This window comes from Pleurodeles waltl, chromosome 3_1 (genome assembly GCF_031143425.1).
Source record: "Pleurodeles waltl isolate 20211129_DDA chromosome 3_1, aPleWal1.hap1.20221129, whole genome shotgun sequence".
In the NCBI taxonomy this organism is placed as follows: domain Eukaryota; kingdom Metazoa; phylum Chordata; class Amphibia; order Caudata; family Salamandridae; genus Pleurodeles; species Pleurodeles waltl.
This window is the reverse complement of record NC_090440.1, coordinates 1,391,462,048-1,391,484,733: the sequence shown is the minus strand read 5'-3', so window position 1 is coordinate 1,391,484,733 and position 22,686 is coordinate 1,391,462,048. Positions and strand designations below refer to the sequence as shown.

Genomic DNA, 22,686 nt, shown 5'->3' with positions numbered 1-22,686 from the left:
TCTTTTGATTTCTAATGTATGTAGTGCTCTTTCAGCTACAGAATCTGGCTGTGGGAAGAACACTGGTAATTCTACCGATTGATTCAAGTGGAACGGTGAGATAACTTTTGGATTTGTCCGTAGAACTACTTTATTTTTGCGTATTTGAATAAATGGTTCTTGTATGGTAAATGCTTGAATTTCACTCACCCTTCTTAGAGATGTGATGGCAATCAAAAATGCAACTTTCCACGTTAAGTATTGCATTTCACAAGAGTGCATGGGCTCAAAAGGCAGACCCATGAGTCGTGTTAAGACAATGTTGAGGTTCCATGAAGGAACTGGTGGTGTTCTTGGTGGTATAATTCTCTTTAAGCCTTCCATAAATGCTTTTATGACTGGTATTCTAAATAATGAAGTTGAGTGCGTAATTTGCAGTTAAGCTGAAATTGCAGTAAGATGTATCTTTATGGAAGAGAAAGCTAGTTTTGATTTTTGCAAATGTAGTAAGTATCCTACTATATCTTTTGCAGATGAGTGTAAGGGTTGCATTTGATTATTATGGCAGTAATAAACAAATCTTTTCCACTTATTTGCATAGCAGTGTCTAGTGGTAGGCTTCCTAGCTTGTCTTATGACCTCCATACATTCTTGTGTGAGGTCTAAGTGTCCGAATTCTAGGATTTCAGGAGCCAAATTGCTAGATTCAGCGATGCTGGATTTGGATGTCTGATCTGTTGTTTGTGTTGTGTTAACAGATCTGGTCTGTTTGGTAGTTTGGCATGAGGTACTACTGAAAGGTCTAGTAGTGTTGTGTACCAAGATTGTCTTGCCCATGTTGGTGCTATTAGTATAAGTTTGAGTTTGTTTTGACTCAACTTGTTTACTAGATATGGAAGGAGTGGGAGAGGGGGAAAAGCGTACGCAAATATCCCTGACCAATTCATCTATAGCGCATTGCCCTGAGACTGATGTTGTGGGTACCTGGATGCGAAGTTTTGGCATTTGGAGTTTTCCCTTTTTGCAAATAGATCTATTTGTGGTGTTCCCCAAATTTGGAAGTAAGTGTTCAGTATTTGGGGGTGAATCTCCCATTCGTGGATCTGTTGGTGATCCCGAGAGAGATTGTCTGCTAACTGATTCTGAATTCCTGGAATAAATTGTGCTATTAGGCGAATGTGGTTGTGAATCGCCCAATGCCATATTTTCTGTGTCAGGAGACACAACTGTGTCGAGTGTGTCCCTCCCTGTTTGTTTAGGTAATACATTGTTGTCATGTTGTCTGTTTTGACCAGAATGTATTTGTGGGTTATTATGGGTTGAAATGCTTTCAGCGCTAGAAATACCGCTAACAGTTCTTTGTGATTTATGTGAAGCTGTCTTTGCTGTATGTGCCATTGTCCTTGGATGCTGTGTTGATTGAGGTGTGCTCCCCACCCTGTCATGGAAGCATCTGTTGTTATCACGTATTGTGGCACTGGGTCTTGGAAAGGCCGCCCTTGGTTTAAATTTATACTGTTCCACCATTGAAGCGAGATGTATGTTTGGCGGTCTATCAACAAGAGATCTAGAAGCTGACCCTGTGCTTGTGACCATTGTGATGCTAGGCACTGTTGTAAGGGCCGCATGTGCAACCTTGCATTTGGGACAATGGCTATGCATGAAGACATCATGCCTAGTAGTTTCATTACTATTTTGACTTGTATCCTTTGTTTTGGATACATGGCCTGTATTATATTGTGAAATGTTTGAACTCTTTGTGGACTTGGAGTGGCAATCCCTTTTGCTGTGTTGATTGTTGCTCCTAAGTATTGCTGTGTTTGACACGGCAGAAGGTGTGACTTTGCGTAGTTGATAGAGAAACCTAGTTTGTGTAGGATTTCGATGACATATTTTGTGTGTTGTGAACACCGTCTTAGCGTGTTGGTTTTGATTAACCAATCGTCTAGGTACGGGAACACATGTATTTGCTGCCTTCTGATATGTGCAGCTGCTACTGCCAGGCATTTTGTAAAAACTCTTGGTGCAGTTGTTATTCCGAATGGCAACACTTTGAATTGGTAATGTATCCCTTGGAATACAAACCTTAGGTACTTTCTGTGTGAAGGATGTATTGGTATATGGAAATACGCATCCTTTAGGTCTAGTGTTGTCATGTAGTCTTGGTGTTTGAGCAGTGGGATTACGTCTTGTAAAGTAACCATGTGAAAGTGGTCTGATTTGATGTAGGTATTTAATTTTCTGAGATCTAGTATAGGTCTCAGACTCTTGTCTTTTTTGGGTATCAGAAAGTACAGTGAGTAAACTCCTGTGTTTAATTGTTGTTTTGGTACTAATTCTATTGCTTCTTTCTGTAGCAATGCCTGAACTTCTATTCTTAGAAGATCTACAGGGAGTGCAGAATTATTAGGCAAGTTGTATTTTTGAGGATTAATTTTATTATTGAACAACAACCATGTTCTCAATGAACCCAAAAAACTAATTAATATCAAAGCTGAATATTTTTGGAAGTAGTTTTTAGTTTGTTTTTAGTTTTAGCTATGTTAGGGGGATATCTGTGTGTGCAGGTGACTATTACTGTGCATAATTATTAGGCAACTTAACAAAAAAATATATATACCCATTTCAATTATTTATTATTACCAGTGAAACCAATATAACATCTCAACATTCACAAATATACATTTCTGACATTCAAAAACAAAACAAAAACAAATCAGTGACCAATATAGCCACCTTTCTTTGCAAGGACACTCAAAAGCCTGCCATCCATGGATTCTGTCAGTGTTTTGATCTGTTCACCATCAACATTGCGTGCAGCAGCAACCACAGCCTCCCAGACACTGTTCAGAGAGGTGTACTGTTTTCCCTCCTTGTAAATCTCACATTTGATGATGGACCACAGGTTCTCAATGGGGTTCAGATCAGGTGAACAAGGAGGTCATGTCATTAGATTTCCTTCTTTTATACCCTTTCTTGCCAGCCACGCTGTGGAGTACTTGGACGCGTGTGATGGAGCATTGTCCTGCATGAAAATCATGTTTTTCTTGAAGGATGCAGACTTCTTCCTGTACCACTGCTTGAAGAAGGTGTCTTCCAGGAACTGGCAGTAGGACTGGGAGTTGAGCTTGACTCCATCCTCAACCCGAAAAGGCCCCACAAGCTCATCTTTGATGATACCAGCCCAAACCAATACTCCACCTCCATCTTGCTGTAGTCTGAGTCGGACTGGAGCTCTCTGCCCTTTACCAATCCAGCCACGGGCCCATCCATCTGGCCCATCAAGACTCACTCTCATTTCATCAGTCCATAAAACCTTAGAAAAATCAGTCTTGAGATATTTCTTGGCCCAGTCTTGACGTTTCAGCTTGTGTGTCTTGTTCAGTGGTGGTCGTCTTTCAGCCTTTCTTACCTTGGCCATGTCTCTGAGTATTACACACCTTGTGCTTTTGGGCACTCCAGTGATGTTGCAGCTCTGAAATATGGCCAAACTGGTGGCAAGTGGCATCGTGGCAGCTGCACGCTTGACTTTTCTCAGTTCATGGGCAGTTATTTTGCGCCTTGGTTTTTCCACACGCTTCTTGCGACCCTGTTGACTATTTTGAATGAAACGCTTGATTGTTCGATGATCACGCTTCAGAAGCTTTGCAATTTTAAGAGTGCTGCATCCCTCTGCAAGATATCTCACTATTTTTGACTTTTCTGAGCCTGTCAAGTCCTTCTTTTGACCCATTTTGCCAAAGGAAAGGAAGTTGCCTAATAATTATGCACACCTGATATAGGGTGTTGATGTCATTAGACCACACCCCTTCTCATTACAGAGATGCACATCACCTAATATGCTTAATTGGTAGTAGGCTTTCGAGCCTATACAGCTTGGAGTAAGACAACAGGCATAAAGAGGATGATGTGGTCAAAATACTAATTTGCCTAATAATTCTGCACTCCCTGTATATGTTGTTTTGACATACTGTCTGTTTTCGGTGGGACGTTTGGAGGGAATTTGAGAAATTCTATGCAATAACCATGCTGGATAATTGCTAAGACCCAAGTGTCTGTTGTTATTTCCTCCCAATGTGTGTAAAACTTGGTTAGTCTCCCCCCCCACAGGCGTTATGTGTTGGGGATTTGTGACCTTGAAGTCACTGTTTGTTCAGAGGAGTTTTGGGACTTTGGAACTTTCCTCTATTTCTTTGAAATTGTCCTCCTCTATATTGTCCACGAAATCCTCCCTGCTGATACTGGCTCTGGTAAGTGGGCTTTGTTTGTGAGGTTGTGGCTTCTGTGGTCTGCCCTCGAAACCCCCCTCGAAATTGTGTCTTTCGAAATGTGCCTCTGCTCTGCGGGGAGTAGAGTGCGCCCATGGCTTTGGCCGTTTCAGTGTCTTTCTTAAGTTTTTCTATCGCAGTGTCCACCTCCGGCCCAAACAACTGCTGTCCGTTGAATGGCATATTCAGCACAGCTTGCTGTATCTCTGGTTTAAATCCTGATGTACGCAGCCATGCATGTCTCCTTATTGTTACTGCTGTGTTGACCGTTCTAGCAGCTGTGTCTGCAGCATCCATTGCTGACCGTATCTGATTATTAGAGATACTTTGTCCCTCTTCTACCACTTGCTGCATTCTTTTTTTGGAACTCTTTTGGTAAATGTTCAATAAAGTGTTGCATCTCATCCCAGTGGGCCCTATCATATCTGGCTAACAAAGCTTGCGAATTTGCAATGCGCCACTGGTTTGCTGCCTGTGCCGCCACCCTTTTGCCTGCAGCATCGAATTTTCTGCTTTCTTTATCTGGAGGTGGTGCATCTCCTGACGTATGTGAGTTGGCTCTTTTGCGCGCTGCTCCCACTACAACAGAGTCTGGTGTTAGCTGTTGTGTGATGTACACTGGGTCTGTTGGTGGCGGTTTATATTTTTTGTCTACTCTTGGAGTAATGGCTCTCCCTTTGACAGGCTCCTCAAACACTTGTTTGGAGTGTTTGAGCATTCCGGGTAACATCGGAAGTCTCTGATATTGACTGTGTGTAGACGACAGTGTATTAAAAAGAAAGTCGTCTTCAATGGGTTCTGAATGAAGGCTGACATTGTGAAATGCTGCAGCTCTCGATACCACTTGAGCGTAGCCTGTACTATCCTCTGGTGGCGATGGTCTTGCTGGATAGCCTTCAGGGCTATTATCTGACACTGGTGCGTCATAAAGGTCCCATGCGTCAGGGTCATCTTGACTCATTCCCGTATGTGTTGGGGATTGCATCATTGGTGGAGTGGCTACAGGTGATGGTTGCGGAGAGTGATGTGGGGATGGTGGTGGTGTTACTTGTTTAGCCACCTTTGCGTGTGGCTGTTTTTCCTTGTCTTGGAAGGCAAGTTTCCGTTTCATTTTGATTGGAGGAAGAGTGCTGATCTTCCCCGTATCTTTTTGAATAAAGAGCCGCCTTTGTGTGTGATCTGGCTCTATTGTCTCTAATTCTTGTTCAAATCTGTGTGTCTTCATTTGTGAGGACAGTCCTTGTTCCTCTGAATAGGAACTTATTTTCGGTTCCGAGGCCAGATGTTTCGGTACCGAAACCTTTTCGGCTGCTTTTTTCGGCTCGGACGAAACCTTTTTTACTTTCGGCGTCGTGCCCTCTCGGTGCCGACTCATTTCGGTACCGCTGTCTCGATGCCGAATCTTTTCGGAGCCACTATCTCGGGCCCGAGATTGCTGTGTGCCGGTATCTCGACCGGGGTCGGATGACTTCGACACCAGCTCGCCCTTTTTCGGTGCCGATGGACGGTCACCTATTTTTCGGGTTAAACCATGGCCTGTTGGCGGTGGCGTCCCCTGGGCTTTAGCGGTCTTCTCGTGAGTTCTTTTCTTCGACGTCTTACTCACGGTTTTCTGCGTTTCTTCGGGATCGATCTCCTCCGAGTCCGATTCCTGGGTGGAGAATGTTTCTTCCTCCTCCTCGAAACGCTCTTGTCCTGTCGGCGCCGCCGCCATTTGCAGTCTTCTTGCTCTTCGGTCCCTGAGTGTCTTCCTTGACCGAAAAGCTCGACAGGCCTCACAAGTATCCTCCTTGTGTTCTGGTGACAAACACAAGTTACAGACCAGGTGTTAATCTGTATATGGATACTTGTTATGGCATTTTGGACAGAAGCGGAATGGGGTCCGTTCCATCAGCCTTGAAGAGACACGTGGCCGGGCCGACCAGGCCCCGACGGGGATCGAAAAAAAAAAACCCGAAGGGCCACCAGAGCTCTTCTTAATTCGGTGTCGATCTGTTGTAACTAACCCGATACCGAACGCAAACAATACCGACGATTTTTCCGAGATTCTAACTAACTTTCCGACCCGAAACTCGTAGCGAAAAGGAACACGTCCGAACCCGATGGCGGAAAAAAACCAATCTAAGATGGAGTCGACGCCCATGCGCAATGGAGTCGAAATGGGAGGAGTCCCTCGGTCTCGTGACTCGAAAAGACTTCTTCGAAGAAAAACAACTTGTAACACTCCGAGCTCAACACAAGATGGCGGGATGTGCACAGCATGTGTATCTGCAGCTACACATGCCATCGAACATATATATATATATATATATATGAAGTTGGCTCTGTATGTGCTATTTCAAAGTAAGGAATAGCATGCACAGAGTCCAAGGGTTCCCCTTAGAGGTAAGATAGTGGCAAAAAGAGATAATACTAATGCTCTATTTTGTGGTAGTGTGGTCGAGCAGTAGGCTTATCAAAGGAGCAGTGTTAAGCATTTGTTGTACATACACACAGGCAATAAATGAGAAAACACACACTCAGAGACAATACCAGCCAATAGGTTTTTGTATAGAAAAATATATTTTCTTAGTTTATTTTAGGAACCACAGGTTCAAATTCTACATGTAATATCTCATTTGAAATGTATTGCAGGTAAGTACTTTAGGAACTTTGAATAATTACAGTAGCATATATACTTTTCACATAAAACACAAATAGCTGTTTTAAAAGTGGACAGTGCAATTTTCACAGTTCCTGGGGGAGGTAAAGTATTGTTAGTTTTTGCAGGTAAGTAACCCACCTACAGGGTTCAGATTTGGGTCCAAGGTAGCCCACCGTTGGGGGTTCAGAGCAACCCCAAAGTTACCACACCAGCAGCTCAGGGCCGGTCAGGTGCAGAGGTCAAAGAGGTGCCCAAAACACATAGGCTTCAATGGAGAGAAGGGGGTGCCCCGGTTCCGGTCTGCCAGCAGGTAAGTACCCGCGTGTTCGGAGGGCTGACCAGGGGGGTTGTGTAGGGCACCGGGGGGGGGGACACAAGTCCACACAAAAAGTACACCCTCAGCAGCGCAGGGGCGGCCGGGTGCAGTGTGTAAACTAGCGTCGGGTTTCCAATGGGAGTCAATGGGAGACCAAGGGGTCTCTTCAGCGGTGCAGGCAGGCAAGGGGGGGGGGCTCCTCGGGGTAGCCACCACCTGGGCAAGGGAGAGGGCCTCCTGGGGGTCACTCCTGCACTGGAGTTCCGATCCTTCAGGTGCTGGGGGCTGCGGGTGCAGGGTCTTTTCCAGCCGTCGGGATTTTAGAGTCAGGCAGTCGCGGTCAGGGGGAGCCTCGGGATTCCCTCTGCAGGCGTCGCTGTGGGGTATCAGGGGGGTCAACTTTGGTTACTCACAGTCTTGGAGTCGCCGGAGGGTCCTCCCTGTAGAGTTGTTTCTCCACCAGTCGAGTCGGGGTCGCCGGGTGCAGTGTTGCAAGTCTCACGCTTCTTGCGGGGATTGCAGGGGTCTTTAAATCTGCTCCTCTGAAACAAAGTTGCAGTCTTTTTGGAACAGGGCCGCTGTCCTCAGGAGTTTCTTGTTCCTCTTGAAGCAGGGCAGTCCTCTGAAGATTCAGAGGTCGCTGGTCCTGGGGAAAGCGTCGCTGGAGCAGGTTTCTTTAGAAGGCAGGAGACAGGCCGGTAGGACTGGGGCCAAAGCAGTTGGTGTCTTCTTTTCTTCTTCTGCAGGGGTCTTTCAGCTCAGCAGTCCTCTTCTTCTTGTAAGTTGCAGGAATCTAAATTCTTAGGTTCAGGAGAGCCCTTAAATACTAAATTTAAGGGCGTGTTTAGGTCTGGGGGGTTAGTAGCCAATGGCTACTAGCCCTGAGGGTGGGTACACCCTCTTTGTGCCTCCTCCCAAGGGGAGGGGGTCACAATCCTATCCCTATTGGGGGAATCCTCCATCTGCAAGATGGAGGATTTCTAAAAGTTAGAGTCACTTCAGCTCAGGACACCTTAGGGGCTGTCCTGACTGGCCAGGGACTCCTCCTTGTTATTCTCATTATTTCCTCCGGCCTTGCCGCCAAAAGTGGGGCCGTGGCCGGAGGGGGCGGGCAACTCCACTAGCTGGAGTGCCCTGCGGTGCTGGAACAAAGTGGGTGAGTCTTTGAGGCTCACCGCCAGGTGTTACAGCTCCTGCCTGGGGGAGGTGTTAGCATCTCCACCCAGTGCAGGCTTTGTTACTGGCCTCAGAGTGACAAAGGCACTCTCCCCATGGGGCCAGCAACATGTCTCGATTGTGGCAGGCTGCTAGAACCAGTCAGCCTACACAGGTAGTTGGTTAAAGTTTCAGGGGGCACCTCTAAGGTGCCCCCTGGGGTGTATTTTACAATAAAATGTACACTGGCATCAGTGTGCATTTATTGTGCTGAGAAGTTTGATACCAAACTTCCCAGTTTTCAGTGTAGCCATTATGGAGCTGTGGAGTTCGTGTTTGACAAACTCCCAGACCATATACTCTTATGGCTACCCTGCACTTACAATGTCTAAGGTTTGGCTTAGACACTGTAGGGGCACAGTGCTCATGCACTGGTGCCCTCACCTATGGTATAGTGCACCCTGCCTTAGGGCTGTAAGGCCTGCTAGAGGGGTGACTTATCTACACTTGCATAGGCAGTGAGAGGCTGGCATGGCACCCTGAGGGGAGTGCCATGTCGACTTACTCATTTTGTTCTCACCAGCACACACAAGCTGGCAAGCAGTGTGTGTGTGCTGAGTGAGGGGTCTCCAGGGTGGCATAAGACATGCTGCAGCCCTTAGAGACCTTCCCTGGCATCAGGGCCCTTGGTACCAGGGGTACCAGTTACAAGGGACTTATCTGGATGCCAGGGTGTGCCAATTGTGGATACAAAAGTACAGGTTAGGGAAAGAACACTGGTGCTGGAGCCTGATTAGCAGGCCTCAGCACACTTTCAATTCAAAACATAGCATCAGCAAAGGCAAAAAGTCAGGGGGTAACCATGCCAAGGAGGCATTTCCTTACAATATATATATGTATCTACAGCTACACATGCCATCGAACATATATATATATATATATATATACACACACACACACACACACATTTTATTGATCCCCCAATCTGCCCACCGTAGGGGTGGAAAGCACCACTAGCCACCACAAAATGTTTTGTGAGAAAAGAGGTAGGGGCTGGATTGAACTGGCAAAGATCAATTCCCTTTTGACACCAAGAGAAAAGTCTTTTTGCCCCCTGGGAGGGAGACTGGAAGTGTATACCCATGATATGCCCATTGTGGTGTTTTATTATGTATGTATGCGTGGGTGGGGGGGAAATGAAGAAGCAGCATTGCACTACATTCCACCACCACTCGCCAGACGGTTTTTCTGCCCCCAAGTGGATTTGGTCAGTTACCCAGAGTGCCAGCCAACCATGGCCTCAAATCCTTCAATTACCCACATCCTACAAATCAATTTAACCTTAAAGCAAATTTCTTTACGTTTCCATGGTTTCCTATCGGGCCGTTGCTGTGCCAGGTGACTAACTGACAGACGCACACACACAAAAACACACATTCCTGTTTTCAGTGGGAATGCTGGATGATAGGATATTTGGTAGTCTATACTGAATTTCTTTATACTTTTACCTCCTAAACACACACACACCACCCGTCTTCTCCCACCCTCCCCCCCCCAAACAGACTTACCTCCTAAATGCAGTTAAGTGTTCACCAAAAACGCTAAATATTTTGACATTATGTGAAATTCAAAGATCCCCAATTTCAGATTCTTGGGTCCATTCTAAAAAAAATGCACAATTTGTGTGCATTTATAAAACTACTCTCCCGACTCTTTGTCATTTTAAAAAACAGCCATATTCAGAGCTGTGTCAGTGACATGTAAAGTGGACAAAATAAAAAGAAGTGTCACAAGTAGTCTACGATAAGCTGTCACGCATAAAGAGCACAACGGAATCCTTTTTCCTAACTTAACATGCAAAGTGGAGAGGGGAAGACGCCTTAGCCTGAACATGATAATTAGTCTCTTCTTGGTTGCGACGGGGAGATGCAGAATTCAAGCACAGTTAACTGCCACATACAGGCTTCACCTTCAAAAACAGTATTTCCTTTATTTTGTTGTTGCTGCTCTTTAATTAATTTCCCTTCAATCATCTTTAGCTTGACTTGTGACTGCTTTACGCAAAGATGAAGCTTCCTACATCTATGTGTGAGAAGTAAACCCAGTGCGGATTTTTTTTTACTTTGCATTTTGGGATTTTTAGACTTGTAATTGTAATGATAAAATCTGAATCTATGTGCTTGCCTCTAAAATGCTCACATATCACCAGCCCTCTCAACCCGTTTTCAATCCCCCTCCTCCAAGAAAGACTGAGGAGATTAATTGATGAATATACCTCTTCTGTTGCCCTCCCCGTAACATTCTCCCACTTTTTTTCCAGCTACATGCTCCACAAGGTGTAACGAGTACTGCTCCACATGACTGTTTTACTCCCTAATCCGGTCCCTTCTGCTACAATCTACCTCTTGGAAGCAAGCACATAACCATAACCTATTCCTAAAATGCAGAGCTGCCTTTGCATGACATATCCCTCAATTTTATTTAACACACCGGAAACTTCACTTTAGGGTGATCATTATTTACAACATCATTCCTATTTTCGTCTTGACTTTAGAACAGGAAAACTACATTGGCATCAAAAATTTAAAATTTCAGTGCCTCTATGTTTACTCGCCTGAAGCGGAGAACCCTCATGTAGCACCAAAAAGTTCATTTGGAAAATGTTTAACAAGAGTTTTTAAATATAGAACTGTAAAGCTGTGCTAAAAGGTCACGTGCTGCAAAATGCTGGAGTTCAGCAGTTCCCTTTAATTAAATATAAAGGGTTCAGACTCTGGGCACTCTTCTTACCAGTAGAGGTTTTTCAGATTTAAAACACAGACCCTGGCAAAAATATTTCTTGAAATATTAAGTGCAGTCTCAGGTCAAGAAACACTCCTGCTTGCTTGCCTTCAAACTCAGGTACCTTAAAAATTAATACTGAACATTGCAAATTGACAAGCACTGCTGCAAGAAAAGTCTCTTACCAATGGGCTCATCTGGATGAAAGGCCACCTCATTCACGGAGCCTGCATGCCCTGGTAACTTGTACAGAATCCTCCTAGATGTTGTGTCCCAGACATAAACAAATCTAAAAAGTAAAAAAATAAATATATATATGATTTGTGGAGGCTGCACAGTTCTAATCCATTCACCTACGGAAAGATCGTCCACATTGGGGATGGTGTGTATACCTTTGGGTAAACAAACAAAAAAAACAAAACAAAAAAACAAAAAACACAGAATTGGAACTTACATCACTTCTGTTCAATTTGGATACACTATAACGCACGCAAACAGTATTTTTTTAGGTCGAGCGTAGCAGTGTGCACGCCCTGCTTTCGACCTATTGTCATTTATTCTGTGGGCATTAACCATGCCCATCTCACGCAATTTGTTTGGCGGCTTCCCTTTCAAAATTCCCTTGATTTCATTTAACACAGGCATGCATAGGTCATGCGTTTTCTGCTGTTTAGCCCTCCTTGAGAACACCCTCCAACTACTGTTACCATACTGTAATTATATTGGTGTTTTGACCACTGACTCCACGTTGCACTTAGACTAGCAGCACACCCTCACATCAGTGACCACCAACTTCATTTTGCCTATTGACTTTATTTTAGCATTAGCCACCGCCACGTTAAAAAGCTGTAAGTAGTTTTCCACGTTGTACAATGTGCTCATGTTTTTTTTTGTGTCCTTTCCCACCAAGGGCTTAGGCTGATAAGAATGTACTAAGACGGCAGGGAACGGACTTCTTTTGCAAGTGCATCTTGGGATTGTGGCCAAGTCCTGACGTGTTCTTTTCAAAGCTGGCCTAAAGTAATCAGCATTTATTTTTAATAGTAAACATCTGCAGTGAGAGGGAGGTTCTAGAATTTTCCTCTTGTTTGTTCAAAGTATAAGAAGCCGAGACCAGATGGACTGGTGTCCGAGAGTGATTCAGATCTCAGACATGCCCAGGACAGATAATTGATCTCTCTCTCTCTCTCTCTCTCTCTCTCTCTCTCTCTCTCTCTCTCCTCAATCGATTCTGGGATCTGGCGATCTGATGCTGATAGGAGGGAGATGAAGCAGTTGTGCCCTTGCCTCATGGTGATACATGTTTTTTAATTCATTATTTACTTTGCATTATAATATAGATATATATTTGCTGTGATATTGTAGTGGAGAATCATTTGTATATGTTTTCATTTCATTGCTGTGACCATTTTTAAACATGTGCTTTCAGCATGCTGACCTTCCTTTACGAACCTTGTGAAGAGAAATAATAAACATCTTCTTCAGACTAAGAAGCACATTCCAGAGATTTTTGTCAGTGCACGAGTGTTTAAGCTCTGTCATTAGTGAAGCAAAACACATACACAGGGTTTTATGTATCAAACATGGTTTCTGGATTCCTTCTTTTTTTTTTTTAAAACACGGGTGACCGGTTTAGTGCCACTGCTGCAACCTTGTTACCCCCAAGAATCTTCACAAATAGCCAAACATCTTTCATTTTAAAGGTAGGCCTTTGTGTAGCAGACACTTCTGTATAAACACTGTTACTTTACTGAGCAAATATAAAAGGCGTGTATTTAAATTGCCCTGTGGGTTTTAAGACCAATGAAAATGAAAGTCCATTTATGGTGTATTACGTTGTTCATGGATGTTCAGCTCGGTCATTTTGAGTTTAATCAGCTGTTCGGTTGGATGGGCTGAGGCTAAATCTGTTGGTCTATGAATTAGCTTTAACCTTCCTTCTTGTTCAGATGCGGCCCAGTGTTACCTAAACATTCTGATGAAGATAGTTGCTTTAACAACTTTTTTTTTGTTGTTTGGGGGAAGGGTCTTGGAGGCGGTAAGAGAATGTTAGTCCCATTATAATGGATCAGGATACTCCAGACCATTTGCTTCTATTTTTCATTGTAGAGCGCTATAAAACCTTGTTTAAGCGCAATGTCAGACAATATAATTACAAATAAATAAATCCTTTCAGGGAAATGATGCTGGGATAACAACCTTGGGAAGGAAAGAAGCCTTAGTGCGCAACACCACTGTCAGGGGGCACAGACAAGTAAGGGGGCTTTGAAGAAAGAGCTTGAAGTTCACTTACTCTGCGAGCAGAAGTGATGGCAACAAGAAAGACAGTCTTGAAAGTGAGGAACCATAGAGGGCAATTGTGCATCGGCTCAAAGGGAGTACACATTAAGTAAGGACAAGATTGAGGGCCCACTGAGGCATGATAAACGGAGTGGGAGGAAATCGATTTAAGTAATCGATTGACAATAGGAGACTTAAAGGAGACTTCAAAAGTGAGGGCTGATCAGATAATCTAAGAAAGGCAGAAATAGCAGATAAATACCCTTTAAGGGTGCCCAAAGCAGAGCACTGCTGGGCTAGAGAAAGAATGAACAAAAGAACCTCCAAAGGGGAGCAAAGAGGTGATCAACAGATCTGTTGGTACACCATGCCACAAATTTATGCCAACAACAGGCGTATACCATTTTGGTGGAGGGGAGCGCCTGACTGCCAAGATAACGTCACAGATTTCAGGTCAAAATCAGTCAACTGCCGCTGCTCAATCTCCACGCATGAAGGCAGAGATTGGACAGGTTCGGGTGTAGAACCCATCCCCTGCTGCTGCAACTGAAGATCCTGCCGAAGAGGCAGTCTGAGTGGAGGATCGGTGACCATGCTCAATAGCTCTGAATACCCAACTCTCCGTGCCAGGGCCAAAGCCACCAATATAACTTGGGCCCGGTCATTCCTGATCTTCTTGAGAACTCTGGGCAGAAGTAGTACAGGCGGAAAGACGTAAAGGAGGCCGGAGTTCCACTGGAGACGAAAAGCACTTCCGAGCAAGTGCCACCTTGGAAACTCCAATGCACAAAACAGGTGACATTGCACATCCTCTGTGGAGGCGAACAGATCTAACCAAGGCTCTCCCCACTGCTAAAAGAAACCTTGCACCACCTCCGGAATGAGACACCATTCGTGATTGGCTATGAATAGACGGCTGAGTTTGTCTGTTCTAGCGATCAGAGTGCCCGCCAGATGTTGAACCACCAGGGTAATGTCCTATGTTCCAGGCATGTCCAGAGGTGTAGTGCCTCCAGACAAAGGGTCCAGGACCCTACTCTGCCCTGTTAGTTTGCAGTACCACATAGTGGTAGTGTTGTCCGTGAACACTTGCACTACTTTCCCTTTGAGAGAGGGAAGAAATGCTTTCAACGCAAGCCTGACCGCCCGGAGCTCCAGAAGATTGACATGGGGCCCAGACTCCACCGGAGACCAGAGGCCTCTGATCTCCGCCTCTCCCATGTGGCCGACCCAAACCCAGAAGTGACGCATCTGTCACTATGGATAGATCTGGCTGGGGTAGGGAGAGAGATCTGCTGTGGACCCATTGCGGATTCGAAAGCTACCACAGCAGGTCTTATGCAGTCCCCTCTGAGATCTGGACTATGTTGGAGAGAATTCCCGGATGCTGCGCCTACAAGAACTTCAAGTCCCACTGCAGAGCCCGCATATGCCATCTGGCATGTGCTACTAGCAGGATGCAGGAGGCCATGAGGCCCAGCAGCCTCAGAGGCAGTCTCACCGAAACCTAAGACAGAGGCTGAAAGATCGGAATCATAGCCTGAATATCTTGGACTCACTTTACGGGAGGATAAGCCCGAAACTGCACTGTGTCCAGAACATCTCCGATGAAAGGGAAACGGAATGTTGGGGGTGAGTGGCAGTGGAAAGGCCAAGGGACCAAGCCATTGACTGTGAGTCCTTGAACCTCTCCAAAGGCGAGTCCGCCTTGTCTCCAGAGAGACGGGAGCTATCAAAGGGCATGTCCATAAGGGTCTGTTGGACATCCCCCAAAAAAACATATGTACGGAACCAGGCCTTAAGGCCACCGTTGTCACAACCATTCTGACTAGAGAGTCAGTCATGTCCAGCCCACATCTGATCGTGAACTTTGCTGCATCTCTCCCAGCGGAGACAGCTTGGGAGACGATAGCACAGGCCTCCTATGGTATCTGCGGCAGAACTTGTGCGACCGTATCCCACAGAGAGTGAGTATAGCGGCCCAAAAGGCATGCAGTGTTCACGGATTGCAGCGCGAGACTGGAGGAAGAAAACATCTTCTTCACAAATTGTTCCAGCCTTGTTGATTCCCTATCCGGGGGAGCAGAAGGGAATGTGCCCGAGGAAGAGGAAGCCTGGATGACAAGACTCTCAGGGTTGGGGTGTTGGGACAGAAAGTTAGGGTCGTTTGGGGCAGGCCAATGGCGGCGTGCAATAGTCCTGTTCACAGGAGCCCTGTGTCATTGAATGGTTGAAGGGGCTCAGATGTGGAAGCCTCTGGCTGAGGCACCTCCGTCAGGAGATCTGACCTGAACAGTAGGCAGCTCAAGGAATCCGTACCCATAAGAAAAAGGGTTCAAATCAGTAGGCTCCATCAATGACAGATGGCGTTGGCCGACACCGTTCCGACTCAGAGTCGTCAGGAATGAGCATCAGGTCGACGTCGATGGTGGGCGGGGGTGTAGACATTCGAACCAGTGCCGGGGAAGGTCTCAGTGGTACGACCCGCATCGGTGGAGATCCGGAGAGGACCTCAATGGCCGCAACCGAAGCTGGCGTGGAACACTAAGGCTCCCCGACAGAACCCCTTGGGTCCGAAGACACCGTATCGGGGTTGGCCTGCCCAAATGAGGCGCATGGCCTTATAAAACTCTTTCGGCTCCCGGAAACTCAGGGAAGCGTGGAGCGGACCCAGAAGCAGAATCCGAAGACAGAGGCCGCGAGCGTCAACGCTCCTCCTGCATCGCATCAGCTGAGTGATGGGGTGAAGCCGAAGGGTGACAGGACCACTTTCTCCTATTCGTACCTGGGTCCAAAGACTTAGAGCAAGTAGAATGGTGGTGGCTCCGCGAGCGGTGTAGAGATCTTCCCCTCAGGTGAGGCCAGGACTTACACGGAGTCGAGCGCTGGGCCACCGTGAGCTTGAGGGACTGCTCCCTCAAGGCCTTCGGTTGCATGGCCCAGCACTTGGAGCACAACTTTGGGTCATGATCGTGCTCCAACCACCACAAACAGACCCGATGCGGATCCATCACCGGCATCATGCGGTGACAGTCCTCGCACGGCTTGAAACCGGTCTTCGGGGACATCTCGACGCACCAAAAACTCACAAAAAAAACTCGACAAAAGGGTCGAAATCGGTCAAAAAGACCAGGGTAGCTCTCTCCAGATCAGCGTGTGGAGTGGAAAGAAAAGAACTGACGTCACTGCGCTGAGGCGGCGTCTATGTACTACTCCAGATTTCATCACAGCGACTACGATGCCAACGACGCCCGCAGAGTCGACAGACACCACCTACTGACGTGCATGGGTATTGCTCGAAGAAAAAATCTCCGGATCCAGTCTGACCTGGGGGGAAATTCTAAGGTGAGGAATCTGCAACTAGAAGTCTTTATCAGAAATATTGTTACACTGCATTACTTACTGCCATTTTCTTTTCATGTGGGTATGCCCTCTAAGGGGTAACTGAATGGTTACATAACCAAGTTTCTTACAAATGCTATTTTCATTGTGGTGTCCTCTAGGGGCTGTTCTGAGCATACCGGGCTAATGCCAAAAGTTTATTTCTGATAAAAGTTTTTATTGGTTTTATATGATAATTGTATATGTTTTCATAATCTCTCTTTATTATAATTATGACCATGATTCAGGCCAACTTAACATCCTTATTTTTTTTGGAGGGGGAATTCCGTTAGCCAGCCAGCATAGCCAGCCAGCATCTCTGATGGTGGGGTGATGAAAGCGGTATTCTATTGGAATTACCATGGCAGATATAAATTAGGATGCTAAATGGCAAAATTTCTTTTTTTAGCTGAGGATAGAGGAAAAAGGTAAATTGAAGTGCTTTAGTTATATGCAGGGCCACTGGAATTATGCGGCAGGAAAACACCAAATTATGAGGCAGTGGTGAACAATTTATGGGGCAGGAAAAATCCAGTTATAAATTTACAATAATAATAGCTATAACTCAAGCAAATGCGAGGCCCACTGCATTACCTTTGGGGAAACAAAAAAAAAACAAAAACACAAAAAAAAAAACCTGAATTGAGACATATCACTTCTGTTCAATTTGGTACACTGCAACACATGCAAACAGTAATGTAATTGTTTTAATGGATGCAGGCAAAACATGGCAGATTATTCCTGGGCAAATATTGTACATGATATAGTTTGCTACGGTTTTGGAAGCTTAAAAGGGCAAGGAGACCAAAAAATGGATATTGTTGTTTTTTTTGCTGATTATGAATCATAACAGGTGGTCGTCTTACAACTTTACAGCGATTCAGCTAGAAAGGACAGCAATGAAAGTCGAAAGGTATTGCTTGCCTTTGGAGTCTTGCCTAAAGTATTTCAGTAAAGGCTTGTGCAGTGAAAACACAGTAAAACAACTGCTTTCTGTATGCAATTAATTTATCTAGAAGATAAATAATGTGAAGGGTGATGATTCACTATAGAATCAAGATTTAAATTGTTTCCTCATTCACTGCAATGTAAGCACTCCATAAGAAGTGGGAATAAACACCATTCAGCTAATAGCATGAGGTTGCACAGTAATATAATACTCCTATGCAGCACAGCCAAACCCCACTCCATGTACAAATTGAGGAATTGGTAACAATAGGTCTTGCTGAGAGCTGCGCTTTCAAGACATATGCAAAAAACGATAGTGACTGCTGCAAGACAAGTAGGAACGCAGGAACGGGGGTTGAGGAGTGCTACAGCCATGAATTAATAGCTTATGTTCTGACCACACAGCCTATTAAACACCCTTGAAAAACACAACATGACACAAAAGTCATTTGTAAAGCTCAGGTCCACCTGAAGAGATATCTAGGCACCATTAGAAGATAACTGATGTATTCTGCCATGTACTGAACGGCGAAGGATGAGAGATTGACTAGATTGGAACCTCCAGCAAATATATTAGTCCACTTTACACCAGTCCTGGCAAGAATATTTGGTACACAGACAGGAGCAACATTTAGAAGTAGGAAGTAATAATGAGGATATCAATTGCTTTCTTGTGAACAAATGTATCTATTTAAAACCTGACACAACAAATACCAAGCACCATTAGCTAAACACTGTCAAGGTTTGCATGTGCTTGCTTTAAAATCTCAGCAGCTGCCCTCCAACCCTTTCTACGTTAAATACATAAAGTAGCTTTTTCCCCCAAAATAACTATACAAAAAGGGTAACCCTACACCGCCCAGAAAGCATAAGGAAAGAATGGCAATAAACACAAACAGCAAACAAGCGGGTGGAAAAATAACCTGGCCTTTTGCAAATAATCCACCTGAACATAGCCCACCTCAAATAATGTTTCCAGCACCTTGCTTCCAGGTTTCTTTTTGTAGGCATGATTTACGAATTGTCCTAAGTTATAGAACTCCTTATCCCAATTTGTTTCTCCCCATAAAAGTAATTTTCTGATAACACATTTTGCAGTACAAGCAAGTTTTCAAATTCTTCCTGTCTGAGCTTTGCATCAGTCACTTTATCTGTTGTTGCTTAAAAAGCAATGGCTGAGTTATTTTTGTTTGTTTTGAAGAACGTTCCAGGAGTTGTCTCTCCCCATCTCGCCTCTTAACATTTTTCTACAATTCAATATTCTCAACATAACACTTAAGCAGAGCATACAAAACAAAAACGTCACCAAAACATAAAATATAACATAAAACCTAACAAATACAACTTCATATTCACAGAGTGCATGCTCCTCTTCAAGGCTCTTTTCTGATAGATAATGGATGTTTACTGGTATCACACTTGATTGCTTTGCACAGAGTTGACTTCCAATGAAGTGTGAGAAGTTACTCTTGTGCCAATTTGTAATGCAGAGTTGCCACACTCTTTTTACAAAGACATAAATAAAACAATGCTTGCTGTACACTTATCAACTAGGGGAGCAACTAAACCCCTAAACAAGACTTTGGGCCTCATTTACAAGTTTGGCAGATGGGAAAACCCATTCGCCAAACTCCTGACAGGGTGGCCGCTGCCTACGCTTCGACTTCCCCGACGGAGTCATTATGAGTTTCCAGCTAGGTCGGTGGGCAGAAACTCAGGTTTCCACCCGCGACTCTAGCGGGAAACAAGCTACAGCATTGTCTCCTGCTTGAAATTGATCAGGAAACAGGTAACACTTCTGTGAAGGGAAAACAAACAGTGCGGTAACTGCAAAGGCCTGTCATAAATAATTGGTTGTAAATATTACAAGGGTTATTTCAGGCGTTTGGCTGGAGAGGATGTAACTTGTGTGTCTGATTGATGGCTGCCATTATGTTTGAATTACAAGACAGTTTCTGTAAATCCAAAAAAAGTTAACTCAGAAAAGACGTTGGAAACTAGTTGAATTTTACTGTGGACATAAAATCATACTGTTTCACAAATGTTATAAGTATACATGGAAAATACTTTTGATTTAAACAGGCCAAACGATTTCACAGAAATCAAAACATTTACAATCTACTCGGAATTTCTGTCAAAGTGGCATAGCTTGGTTCTGCTTTTTGCGGTAACCATGCAAAACATCTAATGTCACGTCTATAAAAACATCTTTTGGCAACACCAATATGTCAAATTCATTAACCAACCTTCATCAAAAGTGCATGCAAAGAGGGACTATCTGAAGGGTACATGCTACTGGCTATTCTTTAGACAAGAGTAGGAAGCCATGGATTATGTTACTACTACTTTAGTACCTGTTATACCTTGGTAAAACATTCTGCATACCTGGTCATCCAATATCACTTACAAATCACTCTTCTTGCTTTGAAATGGTAGGAATTTTCATACCTGGCTTGATCGGCCTTGTGTGGCCTCACCTACTCCACTGCTGTATTTGTATGTATGCTAAGTGTCCTTATTGTTCCAAAGCATGGGAGAACAATGAAAGTAAGGTACACCAGATGCATGAAGCATTTGAGGATCAGTAGAGGACAAATACTTACATGCAACAGGCCTAAACAGAATTCATTCAACAAAATATATGTTTATCTTGAAAATCAGGTATGATCAGGTCTTCACTGAACCTACTCGTGGGACCCTGGTTCTAAAGCAAACCAATGGAGCTTCTTAAGTGTTAGGCCGACATTGTTAAAATGGTGCAAAAAGTCTTAACCAAACCTGCAAGATTCCAATATGTGAAAAAGAATTATAGATCTCCTCTAGCTAGTGCCTTCAGATGCACAGCTATCACATTGCCTTGCATAACTATTTATCGTTAGCAGGCTTATAATGCTATTTGCTTTATCAGTTCACTCAATATGATGGAGTAATAAAGTTAATATATTTTACGGGAAATTAACATATTTTAAAGAATGCTCACCTGTCGGCAGATCCTGCTGCCACTCTTCCTCCATCAGGGGACCAAGAACACCTCAAGAGATTCTATAAAATAACCAAGGCACAAATGTAACATATTTTTCTAACAGAGAAATCATCATAGAAGGCAGCTTTAAATTTACGGACTCAAACTAACAGCTCTACAGAAAGATTAATTGCATAATTACAGCATGTACTTTTCGTTATCACCAAGTGTCAGCGCGTCATTACTTTTTATCAAGTAAATGGGAGATGTTGAAAAGGCAATTAAATGGCTCCTTTAGGATGTAATTAAAACACTTCTGCACATTAATCATATTGATAATAAAACTGGTTTGGGGCATCTTGACTGAGAGACTAACAAGATTGTAATATAAAACCAGCCATACACATGTAAGCGACCAACCTTCTCAAAGTTGTGGACGTTTCCCTGGAATATTTTCACACATCGCTCCTTTGGGGCAAACGGGCGCACATCCCAGATACGAACTGGATGCAAATAAGGGGAAAACACAAACATGAGGAACTAGACGGACACCTGTGCTCTATTAGAAACAAAAATATCATTGTACAAGAAAATAAAAACGGCAGTTGGCAACCAGCTGGTAAGTAGCGGTGGAAGACCTTAAGCAGGTCTGTAAGGTAAAGCCAAGACAATAATGGTGTTTGTAGAATACATTTCTGTAGAGCGTGATGTGGCAGGAGTGACCTTCATTGGTGAGTGGAATTTGCAGGGTAAATATTCCTTTAATGCTCTCTCTCTCCAGATCCTATCTCATATAGAAACCACAAAGTAACTCAAAGGGATTTTTACAGTTAAAGAAGATTCTCTGATACCCATCATCAAAAGCAGAAATCATCTTGCCAAAAAGCCCTAAAGAGCAGCAAAGGAAATAACATGGAAATAAAATCCTTCTAGGGAGCACTGAAAACCCCTGATGCTTGAGCCCCTCAAACAATGTCACCCGTTGTCCAATACAGCAGCTACATTTTTAAAGTACAAAATCAAACATATGAGCATTACTACCTCGAAGACTCTGGGAGGTACAACAAGTTACTGTGAAAACGTTTTGAAGCAACAATACACAATTAAAGAAATACCAGTTCTAGCTGCACAAATTAGACAGGACTATAAACCATGGTCTCCCTTTACAGCAAGTCTGATGTAAATAAAAGGAAGAGGAACATTCCACCAGAAGCAGTAAATCTCTTGGTACAGTCTACTTCTAGTTTCTGGCTAACGGTCAGTTCCTCCTCAGAGAGACCATTCATTTTCCACAGCTTCTACATTGCAGCCTGAGCAAAGCAAAACATATGACAGCACACAAAATAACACTGATCTACCAAAATGAGCATAATCCAAAGAAACACATGGGGCTAGATAGTGGAGTTTTATATAGTTATACAAACGACTAGACACAAAAGGGGACTAGCTTCAGTGCACTAGATTATGAATGACTTGAAAGTGCACAAGAAGAGAATAATTTACCACTCAAATACTTTCTGCTACCACTGCGAGGAGGCTACAAGAACACTGGACAAGACCACTTAAAATCAAAGTAAGGAGAATATCCATGCCCCCTGAGAGGAAAGTTTAGGGAAAGGAAGAGTTTTAGGTGGTAGAAACACACTTTTACCACTGTGTTAACTGGCGGCTCAAGTGCTAAGGCTCTTCTATCAAAGAGGAACACCATATTTCACACCAATGCCATTAGCTGTTGAAACATTCCATAGTCTTTCAGCAAGATTTACGAGACCTCGGCTGTGGCTCATTGCAGTACAAAGATGAATAAAGAGTTCAACTGATTTTGGTGAGGAAGGATGTTTAGAGAGTTGTTTGAAGTGCCTCTTACCAGAATTCTGCTGTTCTTAAATGCTGTCACTAACTGGTGTTATATTTTTTCAATTCAACAGTACTCAAAAATTAAAGCTCATTTTGGCCGGAGTTCTGCTTTCAT

General features: G+C 44.1%; 1 protein-coding gene across 1 annotated transcript in view; it reads right to left on the bottom strand.

The window, feature by feature from the left end:
• SNRNP40 (small nuclear ribonucleoprotein U5 subunit 40) overlaps positions 1-22,686 on the bottom strand; it is a 109,211-nt gene that overhangs the window by 30,462 nt on the left and 56,063 nt on the right. The window contains exons 7-9 of the mRNA XM_069224898.1: positions 21,135-21,217; positions 20,733-20,794; positions 11,329-11,432 (exon numbers count right to left, since the gene is read on the bottom strand). Of these exons, the coding sequence (XP_069080999.1) occupies positions 11,329-11,432; positions 20,733-20,794; positions 21,135-21,217 (249 nt within the window). The remainder of the gene's footprint in view (positions 1-11,328; positions 11,433-20,732; positions 20,795-21,134; positions 21,218-22,686) is intronic.